This window comes from Nothobranchius furzeri, chromosome 17, assembly GCF_043380555.1.
Source record: "Nothobranchius furzeri strain GRZ-AD chromosome 17, NfurGRZ-RIMD1, whole genome shotgun sequence".
Classification (NCBI taxonomy): Eukaryota; Metazoa; Chordata; class Actinopteri; order Cyprinodontiformes; family Nothobranchiidae; genus Nothobranchius; species Nothobranchius furzeri.
Genome location: NC_091757.1, coordinates 51,964,822 through 51,990,593, shown reverse-complemented (window position 1 = coordinate 51,990,593; position 25,772 = coordinate 51,964,822). Strand labels below are relative to the sequence as shown.

At 41.2% G+C, this 25,772-nt stretch overlaps 3 protein-coding genes across 4 annotated transcripts in view; 1 reads left to right on the top strand and 2 right to left on the bottom strand.

Moving 5' to 3' along the window:
- Positions 1-527: 527 nt before the first annotated feature.
- Positions 528-8,089, bottom strand: fbxo4 (F-box protein 4). Of its 2 annotated transcripts, none has more exons than XM_015972867.3 (7): positions 7,676-8,089; positions 6,094-6,368; positions 5,802-6,022; positions 2,044-2,119; positions 1,755-1,927; positions 1,448-1,644; positions 528-814 (listed from the first exon to the last, which is right to left on the bottom strand). In XM_015972867.3, exons 1-7 carry the CDS (start codon positions 7,904-7,906, stop codon positions 722-724), a joined length of 1,266 nt encoding a protein of 421 aa, XP_015828353.1. In that variant the 5' UTR covers positions 7,907-8,089; the 3' UTR covers positions 528-721. The 2 variants fall into 2 exon arrangements, with proteins under 2 accessions (XP_015828353.1, XP_015828354.1); XM_015972868.3 differs by having other exon boundaries at positions 1,448-1,641.
- Positions 7,998-17,605, bottom strand: rimoc1 (rab7a interacting mon1-ccz1 complex subunit 1). Its single transcript, XM_015972869.3, has 6 exons — positions 17,450-17,605; positions 16,620-16,729; positions 13,154-13,300; positions 11,553-11,684; positions 11,311-11,425; positions 7,998-8,973 (listed from the first exon to the last, which is right to left on the bottom strand). The coding sequence occupies exons 1-6, from the start codon at positions 17,541-17,543 to the stop codon at positions 8,738-8,740; spliced, it is 834 nt and encodes a 277-aa protein (XP_015828355.1). The 5' UTR covers positions 17,544-17,605; the 3' UTR covers positions 7,998-8,737.
- A 619-nt stretch (positions 17,606-18,224) lies between these two features.
- The window catches only part of oxct1a (3-oxoacid CoA transferase 1a), a 91,334-nt gene continuing 83,786 nt past the window's right edge, over positions 18,225-25,772 (top strand). Inside the window, exons 1-3 of the mRNA XM_015972865.3 lie at positions 18,225-18,436; positions 18,940-19,048; positions 20,843-20,933. Coding sequence (XP_015828351.1) covers positions 18,341-18,436; positions 18,940-19,048; positions 20,843-20,933 — 296 coding nt within the window. The 5' untranslated portion in view covers positions 18,225-18,340. The remainder of the gene's footprint in view (positions 18,437-18,939; positions 19,049-20,842; positions 20,934-25,772) is intronic.

Genomic DNA, 25,772 nt, shown 5'->3' with positions numbered 1-25,772 from the left:
AGACATGTTTTGTTATTTTGAGGCAGTATGATGAGTACAGATGATCGCCTTTCTCTGAGTGCATTTGTCTTGTTTTTTTTAATACTGTTTATAATCCCACAACCTTCACCTCATTATTATTAAACATATAAGAAAATAAAAGGACGTTTGCAGACAAAACAACAAAAAGCACAAGTGTTTTTAACGACAGAGGTTGCATTATATGTGTCCTAGAAGCAAAGCATGGCTGCATCTACTTATGATTTTTATCTCAGTATCCTGGCGTCCAGGAGGATCTCGAGGTAACGGGATAAATAACTAATCTCAGGGATAAGGCCGTTAAAAAACAGGTAAATTCCTTGTGCATGCACTTTTTGGATGTGCACTCATTTTTCAGGTTAGAACAAGAATCCTGAAAGGAAGCAACAAAATTGAACCCTTACATTGCATGAAAGCATGTTTTTGTGCTGACACGTGGATTTTTGTGAATAACTTTGGCTATGTTAACGCAACTTATCTAATATTTATGGAGGTTGTGTATTTTGGAAGGAATTACAAAAAAAAGTTTGAAAAAATATTCAACTCTCTTAATTATAACGTGGAAAACTTTGTACAGTTAAGCATCTTTCAGCATTTTTTGTGCCATTGCTTTTAAACCTGTAAACACATCGGGTCTGACATCTGACTGCAGTAAACACAAAGTACGGCAGGGATGTTTGTCGTGATGCCAGGAGTTTGGGAACTATCTTCCATAAAGTTTGACACCAGAACATCTCAGCAGCCAGGCAATCCCCTCCATAAAGCCCGACAGAGATTCTGCCACCGTGTCCTGCACCTGATCATAAAAACAAGAAACGTGGGTTAAAAATGACGCACTTCAGGATCCTCTCGGCTAGATAAAGGCCTAGTCCACACGTAGCCGGGGTTTTTCAAAAACAAATATCCACCCCTCCAAAAACTTGCATCCACACCACCGCGTTTTAATAAATAACTCTGTCCACACGTACCCGGATAAATACGTTGTTAAGGACATGCCAGACCTGTAGGCGGCAGTACTTCCCCCGTTCTTAACCTCGTCCTTCATCTGTGGTCTTCCGCAAGGAGCAGTAATTCCGCTTGCAAAAACAAACAAGCAGAAAGCGCTTGGACAATTGATAAAGCGAGCGCAGCTCTGAGGGCATCCGTGCTGTCGGCTAGTGTAAACACAGGTCGCACACGTGATGTCAGCATTTTTTTGTCGCGGAAAGTGACGTTGCGGACCTTAAAACTCCGGTTTTGTCCGTCCACACGCAGACACCCAAAACGGAGAAAACGCAGATCTTCACTTTGGCCGGAGTTTTTAAAAAGATCCGTTTTCGCGTGAAAAAACTCCGTTTTCGTGTGGATGACAGGCCAAAACGTAGAAAAATATCTACGTTTTGGCAGATCCCCGGCTACGTGTGGACAGGGCCTAAGATTAAGCAATTACCATCCAACGATTAGACAGCTGGGAAAGACCGAGTCTCTGAGCCATGTAAACACACGGAGTTCGACTTCTGGCTGTACTCGTTTCTTCTTCCTGTTCTCTGGAGACACAGGAGAGCACCAGCAGAGACTTGGATGAGGTGTTTTCAGCACAGTTCAGCATGGCTTTAATCTGGGCCATCTCGGTCTTCTCGTCACCTGCTAAACAAATGAGCAGTCGGTGCAGATTGATCCAAAAACCAGCATCTATTATGTGAAAAGGGAGCCACAAAGGAGAAGGAGGTGCGATTAGATCAAACATGTTCTCTCACCTTTGCCGGGCTCCGCATTAGTGACATAAATGAAACCATCCACCACTTGGCACACCTGCTGGACCTGAGGAGCCGGGCTGTACACGGGGCAGCCCGAGTTATCGCTTCCTACAAAGCTGAAGAGCTTATTACTGCTGCTCTGCTGCTCCAGTCGGGCTCTTTCTCTCTCTGCCCTGCAGATGCAAAATAAATAAATAAACGAATAAACAAATTTAAGTCATCAACACTGATGTGCAGGGGTAAAAAAAAAAAAAAAGTCAAACGGTGACAATGGAGATAAAGTGCATACCTGTTGGTTGAGTATAGAGTTAGGATGTTAAATTTGTGTTGATTGTTGAACAGGAAGCTGATCCCTGAGCCAATGCCTAAAAAAACAAGTGAAAATGTTTTGTTAATTATCCATCCATCCATTTTCTTCTGCTTATCCGGAGTCGGGTCGCAGGGGCAGTAGCCTAAGTTGAGAGGTCCAGACTTCCCTCTCCTCAGCCACTTGGGCCAGCTCCTCCAGGAGAAGCCCAAAGTGTTCCCGGGCCAGCTGTGAGACATAATCCCTCAAATATGTCCTGGGTCTTCCTTCAGGCCTCGTCCCAGTTGGACGTGCCCGGAAAACCTCACCAGGGAGGCGTCCAGGAGGCATCCTAATCAGATGGCCGAGCCACCTCAGCTGGCTCCTTTTGACGTGGAGGAGCAGCGGATCTACTCCGAGCCCCTCCCGGATGACTGAGCTTCTCACCCTATCTCTAAGGGAGAGCCCAGCCACCCTGCGGAGATTTTGGCCACTTGTAGCCGCAGTCTTGTTCTTTCGGTCACTACCCAAAGCTCATGACCACAGGTGAGGGTAGGACCGTAGACCGACCGGTAAATCGAGAGTACAACACCCGCATCACTGCAGACGCAGCACCGATCCGCCTATCAACCTCATGCTAAATTATCCCAGAGTACCCCCCACAGGGCCCCCCAAGTTACATGGTTGAACGCCTTCTCCAAATCCACGAAACACATGTAGATTCTTTGGACGAGCACCCACACACCCTCCAGGACCCCCCTAAGGGTACAGAGCTGGTCCAGTGTTCCAAGACCAGGACGAAAACCACATTGTTTCTCCTGACTCCCCTGTAGTTGAAACACACCCTGTGGCCCCCCTTTTTAACTAAGGGAACCACCACCCCTTTCTGCCAGTCCAATGGAACTCCCCCCCCCCCCCCCCCGATGTCCACGCGATATTGTAGAGCCGCGTCAGCAAACACAACCCTACAACATCTAATCCATAAGCTGGGACGTAATTTTGGGGGGGGACGGGTGGGACATGTCCCCCCCACTTTTTCAAAAGGCAGTTTTGGTCCCCTGCACTTTTTTCCGTCCAAAAACAATGTTACACTCCATTAAAAGGATTTGGTTGAGCACTAGGACCGAAACGGAAACCAGTTTACTATTAGACCCGCCCAAAAGCTAATCTAGTGGCTCTGCTGATACTTACTAACGTATTATTGGCTGTTGCTGCTGTCACTCAAGTTGTAAACAGTCAGAACGTGCTCACGTTGTTTTGCTAGTTTGGAGCCGCTAGGGAACACCGGTACTGAGTCACATCGTCAACTAGACGCTGTGTAATATCAGAGCTCAGCTCAGCTTCCATTATATAACATTTGAATAAGTGTTCATTTGTGACTCTTTGGTAGTTAGGCACAGCCAGGAGGCAGCATGTCAAGAAAACGAAAAGTGGATATAAGAGACTTTTTTCAAAGTCAAAACGTAAGTTGGAACATGTGACACCCCTGCATTAAGCTCAGACTCACCTCCTCCTTCACAAACATACTCAAAACTAACTTTTACAAACTCATCTCCTCCACATAACTGACTCCTCAGACACAATTTATTCGTATTATTATAATTATTATTATTTTTTATTACTATTATCATCATAATTATTATTACTAGTAGTAGTAGAAGTGTAACTTCAAAACTTTTATCATTTAACTTTATTGTAAACTTATCTATTGCAATGTATATGTTCACATTAAAAAGCTCTGAAAAATGAACAGTATCATCATCGTCAACAGATTTTTTTAAGCTTAATGTCAAAGATGTACACTTTTCATTAGATTTATCTTATTTTTTCCTTTTATTTTTTGTGTGTTGAAATGCAACAACTGTTTAAACACTTTTAAGGGAAAAACATATTTAATATGTTTTTATACACTCAAATGTTAGGGTGATGATCATGTGTAAAACATTAGTTCAGCATGTCCTCTAACACAGCAAATGAACAAACGGCCAGATCTCAGGAGGGACCGTTTATGTATAAATAATTTTTATACTTTTGACTAGGCCTGGGAAAGTAACACATTTTGCTGGACGATATTTTGTCCAACAAATTGTTGATGATAAACGATATCATTGTCAACATTATCTAGACCAAAATAACCACTAATATAATGTTAATATATCATAATAATGCAAGTACACCCTTTAAAATGCAACAAATAAACCTTCATTTAACATTGAAATGTCCAGAACCAGAACTTCTAAATGAATAAAAATAACAAACAAAAATTAAATAAAAAAGGAATCTCACTCCCGGTTAGAAAATGTTGCACCAAAAACAATAAAAAAAGACCCAAAACAATAAATACAATGGCCTATCCATTGTCAACAGCCAAAACTGCTCTTCAATAATGATAATAAATAAAAATAATAATAGAGTTGTACATTTTTTAACTTTGATATATATATATATATATATATATATATATATATATATATATATATATATATTGAGGATGGAAAAATTATTGAGATGGGCACGTGATGTGTCAAGGGGTCTTTACATAAACCCCCCCACCCCAAATCCGCACAAGCCTGCTGTGTCCCCCCCACTTCTGAAATCAAAATTTCGTCCCTGTCCATAAGGAACTGTGGGCGGATCTCATCCACCCCCGGAGCCTTGCCACAGAGGAGCTTTTTGACAACCTCGGTGAACTCGGGTCCAGAGATTGGAAAGTCAAACTCAAAGTCCCCGAACTCGGCTTCCTCACTGGAAGACGTGCCAGTGGGATTGAGGAGGTCTTCGAAGGTTTCTGCCCACAATGTCCCGAGTAGAGGTAACTTAAAATAAAAAATATATGAAATAAATAACAAAAACATGAAAAAAATAAATAAAAAATAAGAAAGCAGACTAAAATAAATAAATGAATACAAATTTTCATAAATAAATATAAAAACAAAAAAAGCTATTTTGACTGAAAATGACAAATGGGAGAATACTGCCACCAAGTGATAGAAAACTGTAACAACAAGTAACACGAATCCAAATGACTTGTTTCTGAAATCTAAGAGCTTTAATACACTACCTTATCCCAGATTAACGTTTGCATACAAAACAACAGAGGAGTGACCAAGTCACTGCTTTGCAAGTCACAAGTCTTTCCAGTCATGTCTCAAGTCAGGTCAAAGTCAAAGACAACCAAGTCCAAGTCGAGTCCAAAGTCAATGATGTGGATGTCCAAGTCAAGTCCAAGTCCATAACTTTGAAATTTTAAGTCATAATCTAGTCATCTGTCCAACTTCTATTTAGTGACAATGATAATAAACTAATGCCAGAAATAAAAGCTTCTGAAAGCTTCGTTTATTTGCTCAAACAAGCAGAAAACGCAACTGAAGCGGATCATAAACAAAGTGCTGCTGCATTTAGCAGAACAAGATCAAACCCACGGTTTTTGTCCACGTTGTGCCACTTTTGTGCTAAAATATCAAATATGCTCAAGTCATCATCAAGTCAACAGATGCAAGTCGATTCAAGTCGCAAGTCATAGTCGTTCAAGTCCAAGTCAAGTCATAAGGCTTTATAGATTCTATCAAGTCAAGTCAGATGTCATTAAAATAATGACTCGAGTCTGTCTCCAGTCCAAGTCATGCGACTTGAGTCCACACCTCTGCAAAACAAACTGGCAAATCTGGAGCAAATAAAAAAGTCTTAACTACTGTGACAGGTCATGTTTAAATTCTGCGTTTATAACTACAAAACACCAAGAATATACGGTGTTTTCTCACCATTTATCTGTCTGTGTGGCGTGCTGGACACAGGCAGCAGGTCTGGGGCGTGCATGAGCCTCGTTACCAACGGGACGTCCAGCTGCTCCATACCAGGACCAAACATGGCGTAACGAGGCTCAGAAGAAGGCACCAGATAATGAAGGAAAGAGGTCACAAGCTTGTATGCTGGTCGCGATGGCAACCACTTCTGTCTGCAGGACGGGCAGCCTTTCAGGTACCTGTTGATCCAAAACAGCCGCTCACTAACCTTTGCAGCAAACTAAGCAAGGAAAGAGAAAAACACACTCACTCTGACATGTAGTCAAATTTAAACTCTCGATCTTTCTCAGTCCCTTCCTCTCTGTCATCCAAGCTCTCATCTTCACTGACCAGTGGGGCATCCAGCAGCTCCAGGTCAGGCATGCTCAGATGATCAATGGAGGACCACTGCAGCATGTCACGCAACAGGAAGTATCTCCACAACAGTGGATCTCTCACCATGGCCCTCCAGTACTGACTGGTGGCTCCCAGTTTACAGATATCCACAGGAGACAAGAAGGTCATGATCAGGAATTGTAAATCCACCTTTGGGAAGAAATACGTGTTTTAATTATTTTCTTTTTATAATCAAGATGGATCTCAACTTGGATGTTGGATCACTGTCGCCGATAATAGTTCCTCATTTGGATAATTGGTTTTTAAATTTGATGGGTAAAAAGTCTGGTAAAATAAGATGTTCTAAAGTTGTAAACAGAACATGACAGTTATACAAGTTCTGTTGAGATTTGTGAGAATTCCTTAAAGAGCAAGTCACCCTCAAATCAACTTTTTTTTGTTGATAAACTATATAAATGAGTGTCCAATTGCTCTGTAGACACGTTCAGTCAATAATTTGGCACTTTAGTTAATCTTAGTTAAAATTTAAATAACCTGCCTAAAACTGTCAGCGATGCACCGTCGTCAGGCTAAAATTCTGCACTGCATTTGAATTTAAATCTGCCATCGCTATTGGCTAATAGGTACATTATGATGTTAGGTGGTACATTATGATGTCACAATGCCGTGTGTGCATGAGTATTTGTTAGTGGCTCCGCTCTCTCGGTCTGCCAGGCAACAGCATTTGTTGTATTTTTCAAACAGGAAGTGGGAGTTGAGTAAGAATCTGGCAGGGGGTGACTTGCTCTTTAAGGAAAAGGAAAATAAGAAATCAGATTACATGTGAAGCATTCTCTGAGGAGAAATGTGTCAACAGACTGTAAACTGTTTTATTTGACATTTATGAACTTATTCCATAAAGTTTCAGGCAAAAACAAAACAACAGGGGGCAACAGGCATCAGCTGAGTTACAACAAAAGACATAGAAATAATTAAATCTGCTCATTATTTTTGACCAAACCCTGTAATTCTAAACTTTGGGTGAAAATTTGGTTAGATCACATATGACAACTGGGAATGATTTTAAATGTCATATAACATTAATGATGGGCTGAAAAGTTGTTTTTAAATGCACCAAAAACACTTTTTTTTGCATTTTTATTGTCCAGGTGTATTCAAATTCATATTGAATCACGAAGTCTTTCTAAAGGAAGTTTGATATTAAATAAATAAAATAGTTCAGATGTTTTTAAAGAAGTACAGATTTAAGTTTTAAAAGCAACATTTCTGAAAATCATTTAATTGGTGAACAATTATGATAAACATTGTTAGATATTTTACTAATAACTGAAAGGTCTTGTTGCAGTAACTAGTGTCAGTGACCAGTGGAACTCTTAATAACGCAAATGTACACACCAGACCACTTAAAACGCGTGTTTTTATACTTCCCATGTTTTCCTACTTGAAGAGTGATGTAAACATATAAAATCCTCCTGACTGAATCCTATTTGCCTTACCGGTAAACTGTCCAAATACTCCAGCTGCGGTTCGTCTCGTTCTGCATCAACATCTGGAATCAGATCCGTTTTATGAACTCGATCTGAAAAGTATCGGTCTCTGAACCTTCGGAAGCTGCGGATGACTATCGCCTCCAGCTGCTGGATCTTTTCAGCCATGGTCTGTGAGACAAAAACACTTCCAGCCGTCTGGAAAACAAACGCTTCCTGGTCTCTGTTAGACTTCCTCATCAGTGGCAGTTCGGGAGCATTGTGGGTAATGTAGTTCAACAACAATGGATCAGTGCAAATGATAAGAGGAATGAATAAAAGGCATGTGAGGTTATTTTACTTAAAACAAAGCATGTATTTATTATCAACTGGGACATAAAAAAAACAAACAAAAAAGTATTTCCCCCCAAACAAGTTCCTCAATTGTTACACTAATTTAATTCAAGCAAAGTAGAAGAAAAAACAAAACAAGTTTTAAAACATTTAAAAGCAGTCATGTGGTCGTCAGATTTTCTTCATTTTTTTCTACCGTGTTTAGATCGTAAACACCCTGTTATATATTAAAATGTAACAAAATGGCAACAAAACAATAAATATAATGTTATTGTGCAATGTCTGACATCCTGCTGGATTCTCTTAAACTTGTAAAAATCAAAAATTAAAGATGGTCATTCATTTTTTAAATAATATCCTCTGAATAGTAATATTAATGTTATTATAACACATTCTTAGAACAAAACGAGCGCCCCAGGCAACGGTCTGGAATCAGAAGGATAACTGCTTCATCAGCAGAACAGTTAATGAGCAGCCTAACATTTAGCTTTTATTTCACACCTACATTCTTATCCCCATGCTAACCTCTCATTCTGCTTTGTCTGCTGCCTTTCATCAAAGGGTTTAGTTTCCTTCAGACACTCACACACAGACACCTTTCTCCACTTCCACTTGCTGCCTGTGCCTCTCCTTCACAACCCCCTTATGAAGGGTTTCTTTTATAAATGGGATTGACACATTTGAATACTGAATTTAGCTCTGTGCCCGAGGGCAGCTTCAACAGACGAGCAGTTTGTTTTACTGTAAAATACTAAGGATTTCCTTGGCATTTTCTGTGTTCCAGCCCTGGCCCTGCAGGGGGCCTTCACAGGCATGGACATATTTGTTTAGAATCTGTGTACCAATGTCCCGAAACTGCAGGCAATCTTCTTTGGGGTCTGAAGTGCCAGAAGCGCAGTCCTCGTACTTGACAGCCCAGAAACACATTTCCCCGATGTACATCATCGTCAGCAGGTGGGTGTCTGAGAAAATGCCTGTTGATAAACAGATGAGTGGGATAAAATAAAGACAGCATAAAGGTGCAAGAACCTGACATCCTGTGGTCAGATTTGGGTACTGCAGTCCAAGTATCAAAACAAACGAGTCCATTCTGAGCAACTGTTGCCAGCTGTTGATCATCACCAGCAGAATGTCGTACACAGTAAGTTGAGAAGAAGACAAATTAAGTTCACTGTAATATCGACTTGTTGGTAATTGTTGAAAAAGAAGATTGAGATTTTTTTTTGTAGCCAACAATTTTTTTTAAATTCACTGTTAGCATTGTTAGCTCAATGTTACCCTCTAGCCTTCTTTACCCGATAGAATAAAACAAAAATCATGACAGTGTCGATTACAAATCCAGGAACCAAAAGAAAACTTCTTGGCCGCTCCTGTAACTGGCTTCCATTGTGTCCAAAATGCTACAGCTCTTTTCCCGCAAATGCTGATGCAGTGTTTGTGTTGAAGACTTGGCAACCGTGCAGGCTCACACATGATTGGCTCTAGAGCCAGGAAGTATGGAGACCGGACCGACTGTAAACAATGACAATAGTATGTTCTTGTTACCTTGACAAGTATGCTCTTGGCAAGGACACCAGGAAGTCTGTTCTATCGAGTATGGGAGGATGAGGACGGCATTTGGAACAGAACCGTACTCCGTTGCATCATGGCTGTGGTTACAAATACGACCCACAATGAAAATTAAATTCTAGTTCAGGGTTCCTCAACTAAATTCGTTCAAGAGCCAGAGTTTTTTCCAGCAGACACCATGAGGGCAAGATGCTCTTCTAAAATAAAGTTCAAGTATTATTGTATCTTAATGTATCAATAGTCAAAATGGCTTTGTTTTCCATCTAAACTGTTTTGATTGTATTTCTTAGGTGTGTTCTTGCTGTGTCGTGGTTCTAATTCCATGCTTTTCATTCTTTTTAAACAAAACTGTTTCTGTGTTTAAAAAGAACGAAAGCATGGAATTAGAACCACGACACAGCAAGAACACACCTAGGATGTTCAAAGAGAAATACGGACAACAAGGAACGAAGGACTTCCGCCGTTTGGAGCGATTACACCAGAAACGCGCACGTCTAAGAAACCACCTTCGCTTCTGTTTAAGATGCCGGGACGAAAACATCACACTACAAAACAGGTAAACAAAACTGTTTCTGTGTTTTGATTGTAGTTTTGGTTTTGTTTGGAGAACGTAAACAATTAATGATACTTGGGACATGAATTTTGTTGCTAAACTTCAAAGTCCCCCAATTGGAGGGTGCTAAGGCCCAAAGGGTTGGGGGACTGGGTGTGGGCCCGAGGCCACCAGTTGAGGTTCACTGGTCTAGTTTGTCCCTTAAAAACAAAGAATACTTATTAGTACAATATTTGGTCTATATTTGATCAAAATTGATAAAATACCAGCATTTCCCATTGTTAAATGAAGACAGAAGTTTTTTTCTTATATTAAAACAAAGCTCTCAAAGGCAATGCTGATTTAATTTTGATAGTAGCTTAGCTAATTAGGATTTTGAGAGATCATGATGTTTGAAGAATAAAAAACAATAAATACACATCAAATTTTACAGGTTACATACAATTATTTAAAATAACAGACAACTTTATTTGTATTTCTGATATAAAACTCTACAGTTGTGAGCTTTCTCCTCAGCCATTTGCGAAGCAATGCCCAAGTCCACAGAAAGATGCATCAAATGCATCCTCGACATAATGGGCAGAGCGAGAACACATCCAGAAACTCGAAGCATACTAGCATGAAAGCCTTTTTAGGACTGAAACAGTGCTTGGGCCAGCGTTGATGACGTTTCACTAGGACGTGAAAACACAAGTACAGACGAATATGCATACTGAGAAATGACCAATTGCCTTTTTAAAAGGAGAAAAACTGGCAACCCCCTAGCCGGCAGAGAAGGAATCTGTTTCAGTGTAACCTTCCTTTCTGGAACAAGAGCTCTCCTCTTAACTGGAGGGTTGCAGGTTCGAGCCCTATCTTTCGCAGTCATTGTGTCCTTGGGCAAGACACTTCACCCTCCTTGCCTGCAGGTGGTGGTCAGAAGGACCGTCTATGACTGGCTTCAGTCAGTGAGCCACAGAGCAGCTGTGGCTACAGTGTAGCTCATCACCATCAGTGTGTGAATGTGTGTGTGTGGGTGAATGACTGGTTGTGCTGTAAAGCACCTTGGGGGATCGTGAGACTCTTGAAGGCACTATTAAAATACAGGCTTTTTCTCTTCAACATTACTGAGACATTAGACTGTTTTCACAGAAAAATCGGTACTTATTTTAGCTTTAGCGTTAACCGCCACAGATGACCGTGACCTTACCTTCAGATAACATGCCTGCTGTGGCGCTGTCATGGAGCACCACCCCGTCATTCAGCTTCACAGAGTTTCTCACTTGCAGCATCCGCATCAGGTAGCGAACACCTTCCTGAATACACTGGGTCAAAATGTACGTTAGGTCTAATATCAGTGTGTGCCTAGAAAATAAGAATTCTTTCTTTTTAACTTAATTAACATATTTCTAGATTTCACGAGTACACACAGATCTCTGTACAGCGTGGTACCTCAAGGAACGTGTCCTTATTCTTCTTGATCCACTGTTTTCGCTGATGAAGTGTGTGACAGTACATGTAGAGCAGAGCTCCCCGTCTCCAGTAGAGGCATTCCAGCAGCTCTGTACCCAACACAGACTGAGCCTATCAATAAACAAAAAGATATTAATAGTGCTGTTGCATGGCAACACAAGAGCATGACATCAAACTATGTGCCCAAGTCTGCCATATGAAGTATTTTACCATGAGGGAACAAAAGTATAAAACATGTATTACCTTAGTAGGGCTGGGGGTAAACGATTATTTTTAAAACAATTATTCAGACGATTATTTTATCGAATAGTCGACTATTCTAATGACTATTTAGACGATTAATCTAATGATTAAATTTCTACTGCACAATTAATTAAAAACAAAAAATCTCTAATAAATTCCTCAAAAAAATTGATGAATTGTTACTGTAAGAGAATAAACTCTACAGGCCTTCCATTTTGTATAACACTGCTTTTATTGTGTTGGTTGGTTATGTTCTGGTGATGTGTAGAACTTGGGAGTGCAGGCTGCTGCCTGAGAGGTGGTTGGAGACGGAGTGTCTCCATGCTGCTTTGTTTTGGTCACTTATGTACGTGAGGCGAGTGGTGTTACGACTCTTCCTGGGGAGTTTGGCTCGTGTGCAAAAAGGAAGGGACAATAACGGGATTTAAAAGTTAAAAGGATGATCAGGTTTATTTACAACAACAAAAAATCATAAATCTTTCCATCCACAGATCGGGAATAATAAAACTAATTCTGCCTGTGGGGTACTACAACAAAAGTACAAATAAGTAGGGATGTCCCACTGAGCAAAGATTACTGGGTTCTGGACCAAAATAGGGATCTCCAAAGGTCCAAACTCTAAACTGGGCGGTTAAACCAAACTCAAGGTGATCTTTTAAACTAAACCGAAAACCCACAACACTCTAAATGTAATAAAAGGGAGATCTGCACCACAAAAAAGATGAACTCTAAACCAAAACGTAACAGCTTATCCAAACGCAAGAAGCTGTTAGCGAAGATACTAACAGTAGCTTTACCAACGCTAAGTTCAAGTTGCCAAGTTTAAATAAACCAAAAACACCCAGCAGCAAACAGACCAGCACGGAGGAAAGACTGCTACCACCAAAACAGCTCTCCTAATGTCTGAAAGAAGCTCCTTTATGGAGGGAGAAACGCTCCCGGTGATTTTCTTCTACATCTGCGGTAGAGACGAAGCAGCGCATCTGACCCCGGAAGTTGTTGTCCGTTGCCGGGAGACGAAGGCGGGCAAAACAGGAAAAGAATCTAGTAGTGGACGGACATTGTTCCGGTTCTTCGGTATTTGGTGGAGATGTTAGTGAAGGCGGAGAAGAGGGCGAACTAGAGGAAAAACAGGCAGAGTCCTCCTCTATTTACAAACTCCTGGGGATGCAACAAGTGGGCGCGGTGCGTCGACTACCGGATCTGACGTCGACAAATTTTTAGAATCGAGCCGTCGACGTCGTCGAGGCTTCGTTACAGCTCTACTTATTAACCTGACAAACAATAGAAAGTTTTACATCATTTGTTGAGAATTAAACATTGAGAAACCTGCCGACCTCTTGTCCTGGTGCAAGCCTCGCCACCAAAACTTCTGGCTCAGTTAGGTCTTGCAGAAGCTGCTGGATTTTAAAAGGTGAACAGTCTTCAGGGAATTCCTGGTCGACCAGTTGGTTTTCTTCATAAAAAGTGATGTCAAGAATCACCTAGATCCCAAAAAGAGAACAAACGTTAACTTACATGCAAGCAACTTGGTAGATCAAGAATACAACAAAAAGCTGAAACATTTTCTCATTGTATGTTCTTATGTTTATGTTTATTTATTCGCACAATAAAATATGCGTCATGAACATGAGAATAACAAATATATATAGTGCAGGAGGGGGCAAAACCCAAATTCAGCTTATATAAAGCCTCCACCTATAGTTCTTAATCAAATAAAATTTGCAAGTACTAAGATATTTAAAACAGCAAAATACAAAGGCATGAACAAGCAAACAAAGGTGGATTAGTACATATAAATTGAACTAAAAAAAACACAGACCATTAATACCTTCAAACAGAATATAACTACTAAATAAAATGAAAAGTTACTCTACATGCTCTCCCTTTATTAGATGATTTTTAACTGCTTTTTAAAAACTTCCACAGTAGAACACGGTCTTGCCAAATGAGAACTGTTCAATAGAGTTGAGCCCCTATAACGGATGGAAAATTGTCCTAGACAAGAAAGATATTCCAGGGGATGAAGACACATCAACTGTCGTGTATTATGTGAATGAAAGAGTGAATTAGCTCTAAAGAAAGTTTTGAATTGTTTGGGTATTTTACCATTTGCCCACAAAATCCTATAAACAAAGACACAAATTTGATAAATATTCAATTCATAGGTAGTCAGTATATTTAGCCTCTGAAACAAAGGAACAGAAGATGCACGTAGATCGGATCTAGTTGCTATTCTGACAAAGCGTTTTTGAAGAAGTAGAATTTTGTTAAGAGTACTAGGGAATGTGCTACCCCAGGCCATGTTACAGTATGCAAGATAAGGATGCACTGGTACAATGTTTGAAGACATTTTGTAGAGACAAGAGTGCTCACTGTTCTTATTATACCGACTGATTTACTGATTTTTTTACTAACATAATCAACATGCATTTTCCAATTTAATTTCTCGTCAACAATAACTCCCAAAAATTTTACAAATGAAACATGTGGTAGTTCAGTAGCTTCAATTTTAATTTGATTTACACCTTTACTGTCTGGCTTTTTTCCACTAAATATAATAAAATTAGATTTACTGATATTTAAAGATATTTATTCAATTTGAACCATGTGTTATAGGCAGCTAATCCATAATTGACCTTCTCAATCAATATTTCAAAATTTGGATGTGATACCACTAGAGTTGTGTCATCTGCAAACATAATTGGTGATAGTGTGACAGAGACATTAAATATATCGTTTATATAAATAAGGAACAGCAAAGGACCCAAAATAGAACCCTGTGGTACCCCACAATCAAGCTTGGCTCTGTTAAAAAAACATCCTTTGGCTGAAACGAGCTTCTTCTGTGGGATTGAACAGCAGTTGAATAGGATGCTTAAGGAGGACCTTGATGCTACTTTAAAATCCGTTTGCATTTGAAATCTGGCTAGGTCTTTGCATTTGCGCATTGCTGTTGATGTAGGAAGTCGGAATTGCTGCAGTTATACTGAAAACATGCAGAAGTGGTGAGTGTTTGGAAAAAATAAACAGATGGAGATAAAACACGTTCAGACTTTCCTAACCTTTGGTTCTTCTGAAGATCATCAACTCAAGAAAAAAAATGTGGCTTTTCGAACATAGAATAAATAACAGAGTAACTCGAGTAACAGAGAGTCTCTTCTTCCGGCTCTTGGAGAGTACAGACGCTTTTTTCCTCCTCTCCTCCCTATCTTATCCCCAAGGCTCTTGGTCTGTCTTTGGGTGTACGGCGCTTCTACATTTTTTCTGGAAACTGGAAATTATTAAAAATGGATCTGGTCAGCTGGTCTCTCAACACGACTGACAAAATTTTCTCAACGATGAGAACGGGAGAAGGGGCTCCCAGGTGCCCCTCTGGGACAGATCCAGTTGGGCATATCATGGACTCCTGGAAACAGTGGAACCTGATATGCCTCTCTCAACTGTCTGTAGAGGATTCTGAAGACGTATGGATATTCGTGGTGTTGGTGTCAGGTTTCCTGCTTTTTGGCCTGGGAGGTTACCTGGCTTACCGGAAAATTAACGAGCTGTCGAGGAATACTGGCTCTTTCCCGGAGCTCAGGGATGGAATACACCACGCTGTGAATTCACAGACTCATATAATTGTCGAGATGAGTCGTAAGTTTGGTACTTTGGCTGAGATTCATGCAATGGAACAAAAGATGGATGTGATCAAGGAGCGAGTGGACGAATCAGCACGGATTGGGATAGATTAATTACGCCATTATTGGATTTTGTGAGGTTGAGGACCAGCAGAAATTTAAGACAGAAAAGAAATGATCTCTGTCTGGCCCCAAAACAATTTCTTATCTGAATCTGGTGCCCTTGAGCGTGAAACGAATACCCCCCCCCCCTCCCCCCCCAAGAAATGTGGAATACTGCTGTCGCCATGGCAACTCTGTCTCCCTATCACAGCCTGGGCGGGACTGCGAGCTGTGAAGGCCGCTGAATCGTTCCAGGAGTCACTGTGCCCTCTAAACCCAACGACCTCCCACCCCTGTCCAGACTGAGGTGACGTGTGGAGAGTCCCAAGCCCTACCACCCCACCTAGTGGACACTTATGTTGTGTTATGTCTGAAGTCTGCTGCATTTGTGTCTGAGGTGTTTTTTGCATAGCAAAGCTGCCCTGCCTGTGGAGGGTAACTCTGAAGTGCCTTTTTTTTACTCCACCTGACCCAATCCTCATGTAAACCCCTCTGATTTCTATTAAAGTAACGCAACTCATGTTGCGAATGACCACAGTCACCAATTCTTGTCATGTGTCTTTGCCTATGTATGTCTGATCTCAGAATTGTGTGTACTGAAACTCTAATTTCCCTCTGGGATTAATAAAGTATCTTTGAATTTGAATTGATGCAGTAAAATATCAAGCATACAAGGGTCCTCCATACTGTGACATGGATGGACAAGTGTGTGAGTAACATTTCAAACATTAGTTTGTTTTTTGATTTAGACTGTCCTTGCTTTATTTGGTCAATGTGTTTCTGTGCCCTCCTACTTTTACTTGATGGGACCATTTAGTTACTGGAAACAAGCTAAAAAATCCCAACGCTTTATAGACATATATACAGGTGAATAACAATATTTAACACTGTGAACATGTTTGTGTCTGACTGGAACTTTTGTAGGATGTTATCGATCCTTAATTATAGTATTTTATAATAGATCAGTATGTTCCCTTTCGTTTTAAACACCTACTGGTTAGTTACACAGTCTTAATCATGAATAAAATGTACTAAGATAGTCACTTAATGAGCTGTCTGCCGTCACGACATCAAATACCTGTGTGTAATCCTGAAGAAGCTTGGAGAGGTTGCTACACTCTGCACCTTGTCTGTAAAAGCCTTTTAACTTGTCTAGTATGGTAGACGCATTCTGCAAATAGTCGTCATCTATGGAAAAACAACACGTTAACACATCACCCAGGGTTCAAATGGTGAAGATGGCAAAGAACACAAATGGGCATTTCCAAATACTTAACATTTAGAAACAATAACAAATTTAAAGATTGCATCCATATTCTGAGTACATCAATATAATTTACATAAACGTTAAAACCCCTATAGAGCTGGTTTGAGAGTTACCCGCAGACTCGAAAACCATTAATTCAATTCAATTCAATAATTTTATTTCACTCAAAATTTAAATATACAAACTTCAATTCAGAATACAATTGCCAACCAGAATATAAGCGTTCGAGTGAAATAGGCGGAGGAAGAAGAAAAAAATCTTATATGACCTACCCCCTTTGACTAAGACAAGATAAATTACAAAAAGTACAAAATGGCCTTATACACAAAAAGTAAACCGCTCTCTTTCTTCCACAAATAATATCAATACTAAAACATTAATCCTCCATCCTCAACTCACCAAATCATACGATTAATCAAAGCCAGCATCACTTAGTGGGTCAATTTCACAACAACACATACGATTAACCGCGACAGTTGTTACGATTTGTCAATGGACACAATTTTGTCTAACACTAGCTGTTGCTATGGCTGCAAGCTAACGTCTGTTAGCTAGTTTGCTGACAAGACAAATAATTTATGCAAGGTGGAGGAGTTAACCAGAACGCCACGAAACAAATAAATCAAATATGTCTTCGATACCTTGTTTTTCAGCTCTGAGAGTGGAACACTTGATGTCCAGCTCAAATATTCGTCTCTCCAACTCAATTCCTTGCCGTCTATAGTCGTCTGCCATGACTGAAAAGTAGTCGTCACGTGAGCACAGGATTACTCACGTGCTCATAGAGCGTCAGTAGGTCTGCTCCTTTTTGGTTCACCTGCGCACGACCGGGTTGTACGGTCAAAAAACTAAAACAAAGAATCAGGAAACACCTCGAAACTCTCAGTATTATTCAGATTCTCTAACATTATTCATTCTTTTAGGACAACATTTTGGTATTCATTCCCAACAGTTATGTTTGCTTTAGCTAGTTCTGAACTGGACAACCAGTGTTTGCCGAAAACACATGAAAGTAATAATTTCAGTGAAAAGAATCCCAAGATGCGTCATTTAAAATAGTTTTTATTTTCTTCACAAAAATGTTTTTACGTGTTCTCAAGTAAACAAAAAGAGGAAAAAGAAACAGAACTTTATTTATTATCTTTTTAAACGAACCTAAAGGCCTAACCAGTGCCATTGCGCGTGTTTGAATGGGGCAGACCCAGTAAACAGTCAATCTTTTGTCGCTTACGTACAACTTTAAAAAATAAAAGTAAATAAAGAAACATGTTTTAACAGTTTCATTCTTGTGTCTAAATTACGGTGATGTGGCTATTGATTTCCGTCCGAGCGTGGAGGTGGTGAAAGGGTTAAATTTAAATATGCGAGCCCTGCCCCCCAGCACCCCCCTCCCCTGTTGTTTGATGCTGGCCAATGTCGTTGTATCGCTGAGCTACTTGGGGCTACCAGCCATACTTTATGACCTTTTCATTTGATATCCACTGTTTGCAGGCTTCTCCCTCTCTTCCCATCGACTCGCGTACCTCCAAAACATGGCGGCCCTGAAAGCGGTTAGCAGAGTAGAGAAAGCACTCCTCGCAAGTCTCCGCAGAACCAAATTAAACTTGGCTAGCCAGCAGTTCAGAAAGGTCTGTATTAAGCATGCATTGATGCTAATTTGTTGAAGTTATGAAAGCCTACATGTGTGAAATGTCCGGGCAAGAATAATGCTTATTTGTGAGAAGAATTTGAATTTGCATTCGGTAAATTAGCGACTTTGTTGTAATATCGTCAGCCATCGTGACACGTTTAAAGCCACAACACCAACCGGACAACTTTTTAATCTACGTGATGTAATTTAGATTCGTCATACTCCACTTCTGCCCACTCAGTGCATTAAAGCCAGGCATTTACCCTGTGAGACCATAAAGCCCACTAGTTTGCAAGAACAGTTTTTACAAACAATCCTAATTCTGTGCCTTTTTAAAAATCACCAGATTGCGACCTCACTCACTCACTAACTGCAGTCATTCAGAATGACTGTTTTCTCCATGTTATTGAATGCAACACCGTTACAGTTACAGTACATGCGTACCTGTTTAAAAAATGAATGCTCCTACTTCAGTATCGTTTCGTCTCTTTCCTTTTGCAGACTTGTGGCTGCTACTTTTCCACCTCTAATTATAGAGGTTCAAAGTTCTACTCAGATCCCGCTGAGGCAGTGAAAGACATCCCTGATGGAGCTACCGTTCTGGTTGGAGGTAAAATACCATACCAGAGATGTTGTACCATGAATGTAAACAGTTTAGTGCATGTAAAATACTCGTGTTGCTGATGGCAGTGGTTTGTTTAGATGAGCAGTAAGGATGTGCAATAGCAAGAATCTGGCGATGATATATTACAGGGAGTGCAGAATTATTAGGCAAATATGAGTATTTTGTCCACATCATCCTCTTCAGCTGTATAGGCTCGAAAGCCTTCTACCAATTAAGCATACTAGGTGATGTGCATCTCTGTAATGAGAAGGGGTGTGGTCTAATGACATCAACACCCTATATCAGGTGTGCATAATTATTAGGCAACTTCCTTTCCTTTGGCAAAATGGGTCAAAAGAAGGACTTGAAAGGCTCAGAAAAGTCAAAAATAATGAGATATCTTGCAGAGGGTTGCAGCAGTCTTAAAACTGCAAAGCTTCTGAAGCGTGAACAATCAAGCAATGAACATCGAACAATCAAGCGTTTCATTCAAAATAGTCAACAGGGTCACAAGAAGCATGTGGAAAAACCAAGGTGCAAAATAACTGCCCATGAACTGAGAAAAGTCAAGCGTGCAGCTGCTAAGATGCCACTTGCCACCAGTTTGGCCATATTTCAGAGCTGCAACATCACTGGCGTGCCCAAAAGCACAAGGTGTGCAATACTCAGAGACATGGCCAAGGTAAGAAAGGCTGAAAGACGACCACCCTATATAATTAGAGATGTTCCGTTCCGATATCGATATTGGAGGTAATTCGATATCGGCACAAAAACACTGTATCAGATTATATCGGACAGCATCAAAAATCTCTGATATAAGCAGTCAGTTAAGGTTCACATTTCTGCAACCAGTGTTTTTAAAAATTGTCATTTTTTCATACTTACTGTTGCTGGCTCTTGTTCTCTGAGTAACGTCACTTGATCAAGCCTTTCATACATTCCACACTACGAAATAGATAAAAGTGCATATGATTTGTGCTGATATTGTATCAGATTAATATCGGTATCGGTCAGTACTGAAGGCAACAATATCAGTATTGTATCGGAAGTGAACAAGTTGTATTGGGACATCCCTAATATATATATATATATATATATATATATATATATATATATATAATATACCCCGTTCAAACATAAGCGCGTTCTTGGTATCAAAAAGCGTTTTAAAAATTCACAGACATCATAAGTCCATGGCACATAACAAACAGAATTAGAAAATTGCATTTTTAACCCCAATGACTTGCATTCATTTTTTTTGTTCGTCTGGGACCCATGATGCGGAAGTAGATGGGCGTGACTTAGGCTCCCTATATCGATTCAGAATCATAACATGACATAATATTTCATATTAATATTGTCCTACGTTCCTAATGAGCAGTGCTATATTTACTGGAAAGTCAGCTTTAGCAGGCTGGTTGATTAACATCCAAACACACTGTAACAATTTCCATGGCTCTTATTTATAGTCAAGTTCAGAGTGACATTGTTAAACTATTTCCACCGTGTCACACCTCAGTCAGACGGGGGAACAAAATGAAAGACGGATTGAAAGCAGACTAAATTAGTCTAAAAGTAGGAATCTTGGCTCCCTGAATCCACAGAAGTAGACTTTTCTGTGACTTCATTCAAGGTTGCTGGACTTTGAGTTTTCCTGTGATTTGTAATAAGAGAACAGTGTCATGTGTTTGTTTGCCCTGCAAATATACCATGACCTTAATCTAATAGGTGAAAGTTCAGCCTCATGAACAATTAACCTGTTGATTTTAGCATGCATAATGTCTGTTTTTTCCTCTGCAGGTTTTGGATTATGTGGCATTCCAGAGAATTTGATCAACAGTTTACTGAAGGTCGGAGTCAAAGGCCTCACTGCTGTCAGTAATAATGCAGGGTAAGTGTGGAAACAAGACATAAAACAAGTTATTTTTGTTGTAACTGTGATCACACTCTTGCTACTAAGAAGACACATTTAAATCTGTGCTTTCGTGGTACACTATGTCAGTAGTTTTACAAGGTCATGTGCTCTGGGGTCAGTCATGTGTCAAAGCTAAATTGCATGCACTAAAATGTCATGGAAATCATTCGTAGAAAAAAGGTGTTGCACACATCTCTTCCTTTATTACCCCCAAAAAATCTAAACTGAGACGGCTTTTATCCCGTCTTTCTAAAAAATAAATCTCAATGAAATTCATGGGGGTCATAAAAAATAATTGTTATTCTTCATTCAAACTTTTCTAAGTACTTACTTTACTTTGCTGGGTAACCTGGACGATGTCCCGATTGAAACATCTTTGGTTCACGTGGTTCTGACTGCCATATGCATCGCTAAGAAAACTATCCTCATGAATTGGAAAAATAGAGATACTCTTTGCATTAACCAGTATAGAAATATTTTGTTAGATCATACTACACTCTGCTTCCACTTCAAATCAATCTCTTTGGGCTCCTTTGATCAGTTCCATCGCATAGCGATGATGGGGGGTCATTGATATTGTCCTGTGGGGTGATGTGGGTGGTGGGGTGGAGGGTCTGAGTTTGGAGTATGTGGGAGTTGCCTGAGGGTCGGTTCACTGGGGGCGTCTAGGGCTGGGGGGGCTACTGCCCCCCTCTGGAGGTGCTTGGGTTGCCTCGGGGGATGGACTACTGGCGGTTGTGAGTGGGGCCCCTTGGCAGGGTTCCCACGCGTCCTGGACAACCTGGAAAATGATTGTCCAATTTTCCAGTCATGGAAAACACATGGAAAATGGGGGGAATTGCAAAATGTCCTGGAAATTTTTGAGTTGTCCTGGAAAATAATTTTCCCTCCTTGTGGATAAACAAACGGATTAAACATTTTGGGCAATATTGGGCTGTAGCGCTTCTCCTTTAATTTCTGCATCTAGCTGGCACAGTGCCCCACATGACGCTTCCAACCAGTCAGATTGCATATTCCTCTTCAGTTCCAGTTCCACTTCTGTTTTTCCAACTGTCTTTTTTTTGCTAGATTTACAGATTTTTCACCCCTAAGTTTATTTATCCAAAGAAGGGCCAAAAGTAGCGACTCGGTTCACGAGTATTGCTTTATCGCAGTTTATAGATTGAGAGGTTTTTCTCTTTCTCTCTGTTGAGTGACAGAGCAGCGGAGAGCTTTTGTTTTTTCACTCATGCGTTGAGACAAGCAAACATGACGAGAGCTTCGGGATAGCAACGGATAGCAGGTAGTCTACCGGACCCGCTCTCCACTCAGTAATTCATACTAGTTCTATCGTCCGACAGCAGAAACAAAAATATGTGAATGAGAAAAATGTCATGAATTCGATTCTATCAAAAATACTAAGTTTGTGCTCAGAGGACAGAGCCTCAGCTGTTCATACAGTTTTTAGCTAGCTACACAGACCGCAGCCAGGTGGCAGTGAGAACTGAAGACTGGCATGGTCATTTGAACAAAGTTGTTAACATAATTAATTTGAATTCAACACGGCTAAATTAATAACTAGAATGATTTTAAGTGGTTACTATATATTTATCATAGTAATGCTACGTACAGTCCAGACAAAAAAGGTAGCGAACAACTACAAGTACTTATCTCTGAGGTAGAAAAAATATATTTTTTCAGGTCCAATATGTCTTTGGTGTTAGCGGGAGATGTTAGCCTTGTCATCTACCCTGAATCTTGTTTCTGGATGACTGGACTAACCTAAAATGACCAATGCTGGAAAAACAAAATGCAGTTTAACATCCAACTATGTGAAATAAGCAGTAAAGTGTAATGTGGTGTGTACAATAAGTATAATACATAGAATAGGAAAGATATGAAAGAGATAAGGTTTGAAAAGCAGGCCTAATTTATTGAATAAACAGTCAATATAAACAGTAATAATCTTTCAAAATATGTCTTTGTGTCCTTTAAAGGCAGGAAAGAGTGATGTCAGGAAGACGGTGCAAATTCAAAACTTTTCAAAACTGGCTTTTTGCTAGCCCCAAGACTCTCTGCCTGTGTGTTGGGGTTTACCCCGGGGGACGAGAGGGTAGCTTCCCTGTGCCTTCGGGTCGGGGAACGGGTCCTGACTGTTGTTTGCGCTTATGGGCTAAATATCAGTTCAGAGTACCCACCTTTTTTGTAGTCCCTGGGACGAGTGCTAGATAGTGCTCCATCAGGGAACTCCACTGTCCTACTGGGGGACTTCAATGCTCACGTGGGCAATGACAGTATGACCTGGAGGGGTGTGATTGGGAGGAACGGCCTGCCTGATCTGAACTCGAGTGGTATTTCATTAGTGGACTTCTGTGCAAGCCGCAGTTTGGCCATAACGAACACCATGTTCGAACATAAGTGTACCGATGGATAGGGATGGGTACCGAATTCGGTACTTTTTAAGGTACCGACCGAATTCCATAGTACCGACCGAGCACCGATTCACGTCATTTCAAACGGTGCCTCGTTTCGGTACCCGTCCTTCATAACGAGAACTTGCCAAGACAGCTGCGCATGCGCAAGAGCGTTATGTCGTCGCTTGCTGTGAACCAGTTGTAAACAGAGCAGCATGGTAGAGAGAACGCAGGCTAAAGCTTGGGTCCACTTCACTAAATGTGATGGGTAACTGGATGATGAAACCAGCGACAACTATCTAAGTGAGACATCCTCATCTTAATCTGCTCCGGTAGGTAAATATAATTATCTTGATATGTTAGCTTCCGTTTCGCTAATGGTGCGTTCGCTTTCTCCTCGGAACTCCGAATTTCCGACTAGAACAACATGAACGCGCTCTAAAGTTTGGCTTCACTTTACTAAATGTGACGGGTGAAGACGAAACCAGTGACGATCTAAGTGTGAGGCATCATTTTAATTTGCTCCAGCAGCTAAATAAACTGTTTAAGATATCGTTAGCTTGATATGTTAGCTTCCATTGCTACCATTGTTATCAGCTAATGGTGCGTTCGCGTTCTCCTCGGAAATTCTAACTTCCCAGTAGGAAAAATCAAATGAAAAAGGACGGTAAAAGGAATGAAGATACACAGTAAATTTAGTTCACAGTAAAGATGTTTGCTTCAGTTTAATTATCAGCTTATAAAACTACAAGGGCGATGTTAAAATACAAACAGTTGTATGTTATTTATCGTGATATTTATCAAATATGGTTATATATTGAGAAAAATATATATTAATTATAAAAGAGAATTAAAATAATAAACACTCAAAAGTATCGAAAATTGGTACCGTTAAGTACCGGTATCGATTCGTAGGTACCGGTAATTAGTACCGGATCGATTCAAATGTCAAAGGTACCCATCCCTACCGATGGATGCCCATCGGTACACTTGGTACCAGGGCAGCCTAGGTCGCAGGTTGATGATAGAATTTGTAGTCTTATCATCTGACCTATGGCCGTATGTTTTGGACACCCGAGTGAAGAGAGGAGCGGAGTTGTCAACTGATCACCACCTGGTGGTAAGTTGAATCAGATGTTAGGGGAAGATGCTGCATAGACCTGGCAGACCCAAACACATAGTGAGGGTCTTCTGGGAACGCCTGACAGAAGAACCTGTCAAGACGGTCTTCCCCTCCCACCTCTAGCAGAGCTTTGACCGCGTCCCGAGAGCAGTGGGGGACATTGACTCCGAGTGGGCCTTGTTCCACTCTGCGATTGTTGAGGCGGCTGTTGCTAGCTGTGGTCGCAAGGTGGCCGATGCCAGTCGTGGTGGCAACCCCAGTACCCGCTGGTGGACACCAGAGGTTCGGGGAGCCGTCAGGCTGAAGAAGGAGGCCTACAAGGCGTGGCTGGTCTGTGGGTCTCCGGAGGCAGCAGACAGGTACCGGATATCCAAGCAGGATGCAGCAGTGGCAGTTGACAAGGCAAAATCTCGGGCGTGGGAGGAGTTTGGTGAGGCCATGGAGACAGACTATGAGGTTCTGGCAAACTGTCCGGCGCCTCAGGAGAGGAAGGCAGTCACTTGCTCACACTGTTTACAGTGGAGATGGGGAGCTGCTGACGTCAACTGGGGCTATAGTCGGATGGTGGAAGGAATACTTGAAGGAGCTCCTCAATCCCTCCTACGCGCATTCCGAGGAGGAACCAGAGCCAGGAGACCTGGGGATGGACTGTCCAATCTCGGGGGCAGAAGTTGCTGAGGTAGTCAAACAACTACACAGCGGCGGAGCACCGGGGGCAGATGAGATTCGCCCTGGGTATCTCAAGATTATGGATGTTGTAGGGCTGTCGTGGTTGACACATCTCTGCAACATTGCGTGGTCATCAGGGGCTGTTCCTGTGGAGTGGCAGACCGGGGTGGTGGTCCCCATCTTTAAGAAGGGCGACCTGAGGGTGTGTTCCAACTATAGGGGGATCACACTCCTCAGCCTCCCTGGAAAGGTCTACTCCAAGGTACTGGAGAGGAGGGTCCGATCGATAGTTGAATCTCAGATTGAGGAGTAGCAATGTGGTTTTCGTCCTGGCCGTGGAACTGTGGACCAGCTCTATACCCTTGCAAGGGTGATGGAGGGGGCATGGGAGTTTGCCCAACCAATCCACATGTGTTTTGTGGATTTGGAGAAGGCTTATGACCGTGTCCCTAGGGGCACCCTGTGGGGGACGCTCCAGGAGTATGGGGTGGGTGGCTTTCTGTAAAGGGCCATTCAGTCCCTTTACCAGAGGAGCATGAATTTGGTCCGCATAGCCGGTAGTAAGTCGGACCTGTTCCCGGTGAGGGTTGGACTCCGCCAGGGCTGCCCTTTGTCACCGGTTCTGTTCAT

What these genes read in the sequence shown, in the direction of transcription:
- rimoc1 (XM_015972869.3), bottom strand. Translation starts at nt 17,543, where the DNA reads ATGGCAGACGACTATAGACGGCAAGGAATTGAGTTGGAGAGACGAATA. An exon ending in TCTCAGAGCTGAAAAACAAG is followed by an intron (nt 16,730 to 17,449) that starts GTATCGAAGACA and finishes GTTTTTCCATAG; the next exon opens with ATGACGACTATTTGCAGAAT. An exon ending in ATAAGGACACGTTCCTTGAG is followed by an intron (nt 11,426 to 11,552) that starts GTACCACGCTGT and finishes ATTTTGACCCAG; the next exon opens with TGTATTCAGGAAGGTGTTCG.
- fbxo4 (XM_015972867.3), bottom strand. Translation starts at nt 7,906, where the DNA reads ATGAGGAAGTCTAACAGAGACCAGGAAGCGTTTGTTTTCCAGACGGCT. An exon ending in AGTATTTGGACAGTTTACCG is followed by an intron (nt 6,369 to 7,675) that starts GTAAGGCAAATA and finishes TTCTTCCCAAAG; the next exon opens with GTGGATTTACAATTCCTGAT. An exon ending in AAATTTGACTACATGTCAGA is followed by an intron (nt 6,023 to 6,093) that starts GTGAGTGTGTTT and finishes TTGGATCAACAG; the next exon opens with GTACCTGAAAGGCTGCCCGT.